This window comes from Crotalus tigris, unplaced genomic scaffold, assembly GCF_016545835.1.
Source record: "Crotalus tigris isolate CLP2741 ecotype Arizona unplaced genomic scaffold, ASM1654583v1 scf7180000018690.2240587, whole genome shotgun sequence".
Classification (NCBI taxonomy): Eukaryota; Metazoa; Chordata; class Lepidosauria; order Squamata; family Viperidae; genus Crotalus; species Crotalus tigris.
The window spans coordinates 1,605,270-1,613,467 of record NW_024097149.1 but is presented as its reverse complement, the minus strand read 5'-3'; the positions used below and the strand labels follow the sequence as shown (position 1 = coordinate 1,613,467).

Here is an 8,198-nt window from a genome sequence, read left to right as displayed (position 1 = left end):
TGATAAGGGTAACGAAAGAAGGACTGTCTTTGGGTAACGAAAGAAAAAGTTTGGGAAGCGCAGGTGTGCTTTGTCACAAATCTGTTTCTCCTCGTGTGTCATTGCTGAGGATGGCTTCATTAAGCTTCCCTATAAATAACCAGAGCTATCAGCGTGCCTGGCTGAGGAATTCTGGGAGTTGAAGTCCACAAGTCATAACAGAGCCAAGTTTGAAGACCCCTGTCCTAGACCCTTCTCACGTAGGGACTGCTTTGCTTAACAACCAAGCTGTTGGTCCCAGTGAGGTCGCTCAGTGAGGACTACCTATATCCCCATCACAAGATAATATTGCGAGCCATTTGCCATGCATTTCTATGATGCATGTTTCAAACTTTATTTGCAATTCGTAACAGAGGAGGGAAAATAGCCATTCTGATGTTTATCGATCCACAGGCCCTCATAAACATTTGCGCAGATAAACGCATATGTGTGTACACTGATTCATTGCAGGGAATGAAATGGGCACTTTCTTAGATGAAGAACTTTAGGACCATCAATCATCCGGTACAGAAATAAAATAAAACATGGCATGTGATCAAATCCCAAATGAAAAAAAACAACCATTCAGACTGTATTGGGACACAATATAAGTCACCTTGGCTTCAATAATTAGGTTTAATTTCAAGCTCTGAAGTCTGCAAAATATTCTGGGGTCTTACAGCTTTTTTTCTCTCTTTTTAATTGGAAACTTAGGGCTCCAGATAAGCAACTTTTCATGCTAGCAAATATTCCATCCAGAATAGTGATGAATTCCTAGTTCAAAGCAACGGCTTCGCTACCCTCAATCCTTAAGGGTTAAAAGTAAGATGGGAACTTCTCAGTGCAGGAATAGTTTTGTGTTCTCTGGATGTTTGCTACAACCTCTGCTAGTGGTCAGAACAGTCTTAAGGTCTCCACAAAATGTAGACACACTTTAAAATCCTACAATGCATCATCATTCAATAGAAAGCTCTCCTCTACAAGGTTTAAGAAGGCATCAATTGAATTATCCTGATTTAAGCTATAAATAGGACCAAATATTTTCCTTCTTGCTTTTCTTTTTTTTTTCTTTTTTTTTTGGGGGGGGGGTTTGCTTACTTGAAACACATTTTTGGCAGAATAAAAAGGCTTATGGCTTCTTAAGGCCAGAGAACATAGTGAGGTCTAACTTGGTATCCTGTGATAGAAGTAAATATATCCTAGCTCTATGGGTGGCTGTTCCGAGGCACAAACTTTAAGGTCGTTGTAGATAACCCACCTGAAAAGGAGAAAGAAGGAAATGCAGTGAACATTATGAAATTAAATTAAATGGATATGGAACACCTACAACAGCTGGCCCCACTACCACCATCCCCAACATCTTACTTGATTAAGAGCATATGTTGATTTTTCTTATCTGGAGAATTAGGATAAGGAACAAGCAGCAGTCTGACTGCTTCGGACATTTAAAAAACAATTTGTGTTCGGCTCTTAATCCACTTAATCAAAACCACTGCTAACATGGGAGCCAGCCTTGTTTGTTTGTTTGTTCGTTCATTAGTTCATTCATTCATTCAAGAAATGGAATTTTCTGACATGGTTTTCCATAGATGTCTATAGAGATTCTCAGTCATCCAGGTCATGGCTGTCCCAAAAATGCTTTTCCAAAAGGCAGATGGACTGTTCTTTCCTTGAGGAAGAAGAATACGTTTCACTTCTTATCTAAGAAGCTTCATCAGCTCTGACCAAATGGTGGAGGATGAAAGGATTTATATTGCTTGCAGTCATCTGCTCATTAGGCATTCTTTCTGAGAGTCACTGAGGCCACTTAAAGGGAATTTATAAATCCTTCCATTCTCAAAACGTCTTCAAGGAAAAAGACAAGTCCAGCTGCATTTTGAAAAAGGACTTTGGGTTTCCATAGAAGTGCCAATCTCAAAATGTTTGTCCAACATTTGGGCACTGCGTAACATTAGTAACACAAGCAGTAAGGTCACACTACATTACCTTCCTTCCTTTTTCAGATGACAAACATAATGGCCGCTCATGGTGGATGTTCCCATGTGACTGATGAAGCCAAAGAGTTCATATCCTGCCCAAGAAAATATCAAGAGTATAATGAGCAAAGTCATGATGAAGACGGTCCAGAAATATAATAATAATAATAGCAAAGTTGGAAGGGACCTTGGAGGTCATCTAGTCCAACCCTCTGCTCAGGCAGGAAACCCTACACCATTTCGGACAAATGGCTGTCCAGTCTCTTCTTTAAAACTTCCAGTGTTGGAGCATTTACTGCTTCTGGAGGCAGGTTGTTCCACTGGTTAATTGTTCTCACTGTCAGGAAGTTTCTCCTTAGTTCTAGGTTGCTTCTCTCCTTGATTAGTTTCCACCCGTTGCTTCTTGTCCTGCCTTCAGGTGCTTTGGAGAAGAGCTTGACTCCCTCTTCTTTGTGGCAGCCCCTGAGATATTGGAATACTGCTATCATGTCCCCCCTTGTCCTTCTCTTCGTTAAACTAGACATACCCATATCAAGAGTATAATGAGCAAAGTCATGATGAAGACGGTCCAGAAATCTTGCCCACATTCCTATAATAACAATTCCTTAATCAACTAACTCCTGATATTCTTATTGGTCCCCTTTCTTAAAAAATTAATTTCAGGAATAAAATGGACATTTTTGAAAATTGCAAACCCACATGCCAACAGATCACTAAGTATTGCACTGTAGCTTTTCAGAATATATATAAACCCTGCAAATATATTGTCTGTGTGGTTGTCATGAATCAAATCTACTTTAATGCTATTTCCTATAAAAGATGACATAGCATAGAAGCCCTCAGCAATATTCAACCTTTCCTGGACTGCATGCAATATATCTCAGAATATTTTTTTTATATTTCAGACATTTATTATCTCCCTTAAAAGTTCCATAGTTAGGTGCATCAAGCATTTCTTGGTATTCTCAGGTTATTTTGATTGTGCTGCTGCATTAATTGATGCTCAACAAATTTTAACTGCTGTCTAAAAGCTCCATCCTATGGTTTATTTTTCCTGCAAGAGTTATGATGATTAAAAAAATAATGGTTAAAAAAGCAGGGAATGCTGCAAACAAACTGAAGCATGAGGAGAAGATCGTAAAGACCCCTGCCAAAACTCATACATGCATCCTTCAGTAGAGGCCTTTTATGATAGCTATTTTATATTGTTTCAGACCAGTGGTCCATGTCAGCATTTTTTAACGATTTTTGCTGGCTGAGAAGTATTGAGGAAACGCTGAGATCATTCAGTGATGCCAAAGATTGAACTAGGATCATCTAAAAGATTGTTTAACACAGCAAAAACGAAATTTGACATCAAGAAAATATTTAACAGAAAGCAGAAATCCGCCCTGTTCTTTAGTTATTATCATGCGTATAATATATATATGATACGTTCATAGGGATGTAACATTGCAATCACTGGCGTAGTAAAACAAGTGAAAAGTCCGCAAGCATATTGTCCTAACCTAATCTAAAAAAGAAAAAAGAAATGCTAACCACTGTTTTCTTTCCTGCATATTTCTTCAGCTTTTATGCAATCCCAATAGATTATACACAGAGATTCCTATTGGTCAGAACTAACCTGTATTACCTACTTACTTACTTACGGTACTTATTTATGTATTTATTTATTTATTTATTAAATGTCTATGCTGCCCATCTGACTGATGCAGTGACTCTGGGCAGCTTACCCATCGCTGCTCGTTTTATAGCTATTCCAACTGATGCATCTGATATGGATAGAGAAACAATTCATAAGTGTAAACCCATATATTTGGGAAGGGGAAAATGAATAAGTCAGGCAGATTAACATATGTAACGTAGTCGGGAGAAACTTACTTCCTGGTCCATCTTTAATCCGGGGTCCTTCCGGATCAGATTCTGCAAGGATGTTAGCATTCACATGATTTTCTATAGTCATGACCTCAGAAGCTACTTCAGTTTCTTCCTCTGGTTCAGGGTGACTAAAGATCCACTCCAATGCATGTTCCAAGTTATTATTCTTCCAGACAAAATAGCATGGAATAATAAAATAGACAAAGAGCTATCAATATCTTGTCATCACTGTGACAGCATTTTCTCTTAATGAGCTGCTGTTGTTTTCCAAGAATAGACAAGTATACATGCAGGTAATCCTTGAATCATCATGACCAGTGACTTAGTGAATGTTCAAGGTTATGACAGACACCCCCCCCAAAAAAAGGTACTTATTACCTGGATTTGAAGTTCAATGGCTGCCCCCCCTCCCGTGGTCATAGGATTGCATTTGGGGGGGGCTAAGTAACTGGCCCATATTTGCAGCTATGTGCAGCGTTCTGTGGTCACGATTGTGAATTATAGTATTTATTGACAGAAATCAGTGTTTCCTTTTGGTGTTCACAAAAAAACAACAATACCAAAGTAAAGGCCTATTTCAGGCAGTGGGTTCAGTTAATGACCATGACATCTGTTTAATGATCACTGCAAAAAAAATCAGGTCAGTCATATGATGACCCAATGGCATGATTTGACCATACTTTTGTGCTTGGTTATGCTCATTAATTCAGGATTACTTGTATACCATTTTATGGAGGGATTACAACTTGTATAATTGAGGTAAGCATGGTAGCAGAAGAGACCCTGGTTAGGAAAAACTGTACTAGCTTCTTCTCGGGGGGCTGGAGTAGAAGACCTCTAAGGTCCCTTCCTATTCTATTCTATTCTATTCTATTCTATTCTATTCTAATCTAATTCTAATCTAATTCTAATTATATTCTATATTGCAAATAGCATCTACTGTCAATGCCTTCCCATGCCTGATACATCCCAGAAGAGTACCTGAGCATGCAAGTATATACTTAGATGATTTGCATTAAAGCAACAAAAAAATTGTAACATTTTTTAAAGCTAGCATAAGTTGCTTTGCCCTTTAGGCTCTCTGTTCCACTAACATCTTGTCAATATATACTATGAGGGTTTCAATGAATTTTTTTGATAATTTCAAGCCCTGTAAAACAATTAGGACATAAGCAAAACAGAACAAATGAGCACTACTAGACTACAGATACTGTTGAACTACAACCCCCAGCATGCCCTGGGGCTGTTTAAATCTGGAGGGCTTTTTCTAGAGGTGCAATAATACTTGTCTGTGTTACTTAATAACCTGCATTCTCAGTGTGACTCTTAGATAGTCTTGCTATAGCAGTTCCCTAATTCTCAAGGAGAGTCCAGCAAAATATACTGCTTAAACAATACATGTATTCCTCGACCACAATCAAGCTCAAAAGCAAGACATTTGTTAAGCGAATTTTGCCCCATTTTACAACCTTTCTGCCACAGGTGTTAAGTGAACCACTGCAATTGTTAAGTCAGTAACATCGTTGTTAAGTGAATTTGGCTTCCCCATTGACTTTGTTTGTCAGACAGTCACAAAAGTTAACCATGTGACCCCAGGACACCGAAAGCATCATAAAGGCGAACCAATTGCCAAGCATTTGAATTTTGATCAGGTGACCATGGGGAAGCTGCAACGGTCATAAGTGTGAAAAACCAATCATGTCAGTTGATTCAATGTTGTTGTAACTTCGAACACTCACTTGGCAAGTGGTTGTAAATTGAGGACTACCTATACTTTCGTCCGCCCTCTTCCAAGAGGGTCATCATCAATTTAATGATTAACCAAATCTAACTCATACTCTTCCTTGAACGAATTTGCCACTGCTTGATTAAAGTTTTTTTAATTAGTTTATAATGTAAAATACAAAACCAAAAAAGAAAATAGTAAGAAAAATAGGGGTGAGAAAAGGGAAGAGAAAAATGTAGGAAAAGGGGGAAAAAGGGGGAAAAAAGGGCATTGACTTCCGACTCCCATTGGTTCAGTAGAACAAGATAATAACATCAAACTTCAACTTTTTATTTATACATTACAGGATAAACTAGCCATTTCTATAACAACAAACCTGTCTAATGGGTAAAACCCAGAATCAAAGTTTCATTTTTTTCCCACCTCAAGCACAAAGTCCAGAAGCAGTTTCCAAGTAGAAACAAAAGTATATATATATATATATACGATTAAAAAGGTTAAAAATGTGAACCCTAGGGATATTCATAATAAAATATAAAAATGAACACTAGGGTAATAAAAACTAAAGAAGTTTTTAATGGGTTAAAACTATAAAAGTTTTAAAAAGCGCCAAGCTTTCGCCGTCACCTGCCGGCATCCTCAGGGCTGGCGTGCCAGAGAATGAGAAGGTCTTTTTATAGGCGTGCCGAGGTTTGCACTCGGCTCCTTGATCTTGTTATGGGGCCTGATTGGTTCAGCCGTGTGTAGTTGGCCTGCGCTTTTTTTCTCTTCTTAGTTGTATTTTTATCCTCGTCCGTCTCCAGTTCTCCCAACCTCAGATTAGCTGAATGGCAATTCCAGTTATTTCGGCTTGATAACAATCTGGGTAGCACCCGCACCGCCCAACGAACCAGGTGCAATTCGAAAGAAAGGAAGCAAACGCGAGGCACCTTGACCATCCCCGCGGGACTGCCGCAATCCCAGAAGATCAGGGGAGGGACAAGAACCAAGGTCCGGACCCCCGGCTACAAAGAGGAGATGAGGGAAGATACGGCAGGTGGAAATGCGGAGGAATCACCAAACGCAATGGCCTGCCCACACACCAAAAGAAACATCGCAGTTGGTCGGGAAAGGAGGAGAAAACCTCCCCATGTAGCTGGAACGATCAGCTCCTATGAGGACAAACCATGGGAGGTGGTTGATGATGAACCCCTACATACCGTTGGAGAGGAGGAAGGAAAGTCGGAGAGCGGCAGGGGGCGAGAGATCGAGCTGTCATACCCCCTACCTGACGATCCTGAGGACTCCCATAGAACATACGCGAGCGCTTCCAACAAGGTAAAAAAGGGGAGAACTAAGGAAGAACACGGTAACCAGGAGGGACGCGCCCCGATGACTATGCACACACCCCCAGGATTGAGCACTCGGAGTAAGACACGTGCGAGACAGCTGGGCATGACAACGAACAAGAGACGACCCCTCCACCATGCGGAATACCCCCCCACGCTATACCAGACTCGTAACAATTTACGGGATTACCAGGATGATAAACATATTAAAACCGAAAGCATTGAGACCGGAAATATATGGGACTCTAAAAGTAGCAACCGGACAGAACGGGGCGGAGAAAGGAACTTGGAACGTCCACCACCACCCAAGCCTGAGGGGAGATCGGAACATGAAAGCAACCGAAATAACTGGAATTGCCATTCAGCTAATCTGAGGTTGGGAGAACTGGAGACGGACGAGGATAAAAATACAACTAAGAAGAGAAAAAAAGCGCAGGCCAACTACACACGGCTGAACCAATCAGGCCCCATAACAAGATCAAGGAGCCGAGTGCAAACCTCGGCACGCCTATAAAAAGACCTTCTCATTCTCTGGCACGCCAGCCCTGAGGATGCCGGCAGGTGACGGCGAAAGCTTGGCGCTTTTTAAAACTTTTATAGTTTTAACCCATTAAAAACTTCTTTAGTTTTTATTACCCTAGTGTTCATTTTTATATTTTATTATATATATATATATATATATATATATATATATATATATATATATATATATATATATATATATTAATCAAAGCAGTCAGTTTAGCCATCTCTGCTAACTCTATCAACATTTGCAGCCATTCGTTCATTGTGGGAATAACAGTGTCCTTCCATTTTTGTGCATAAAGTTATCTTGTCACAAAGTTGCTGCTGCTAGCAAGAGTCAGAAGACTTGTATAGCTGGGGATGTGACATTAGTTGATTGTCACATTCCTATGGGGTCATAGGGGAGGAAACATCTCCCTTTGGGCTACCAATAAATCCCAAATAATTTTTCAGGAAAACTCACTGCTGCCCGTAGTGCCTGAAGAGCTACATTCCGCTGAAATCCCATAGAGGAAATTATGGCTACCATCTCTTCTGGAGGCTGATTATCCAACCCTGGAGGACCTCCTGACCCTCCTGTTCGCGAAAAGGCCGTTCCCCCATAGCCAGGGATGGGTAAAGGCTCTGCAAAATCTGGAATAAAATGGAAGGTATTCATTAATTCACGTCTATGGGGGTTTTCAGTCATCCAGGTCATGGTTGTCCCAAAGATGCTTTTTCAAGAGGCAACGGGACTTCCTTTGTTTT

The 8,198-nt window shown here is 40.2% G+C and overlaps 1 protein-coding gene across 3 annotated transcripts in view; it reads right to left on the bottom strand.

Annotated features, from left to right (window-relative positions):
- Positions 1-334: 334 nt before the first annotated feature.
- The window catches only part of USP13 (ubiquitin specific peptidase 13), an 88,438-nt gene continuing 80,574 nt past the window's right edge, over positions 335-8,198 (bottom strand). For all 3 annotated transcript variants that reach the window (XM_039355445.1, XM_039355448.1, XM_039355446.1), the window contains 4 exons: positions 7,915-8,084; positions 3,876-4,038; positions 2,005-2,089; positions 335-1,276 (listed from right to left, as the gene is read on the bottom strand). In XM_039355445.1, coding sequence (XP_039211379.1) covers positions 1,183-1,276; positions 2,005-2,089; positions 3,876-4,038; positions 7,915-8,084 — 512 coding nt within the window. In that variant the 3' untranslated portion in view covers positions 335-1,182. The remainder of the gene's footprint in view (positions 1,277-2,004; positions 2,090-3,875; positions 4,039-7,914; positions 8,085-8,198) is intronic.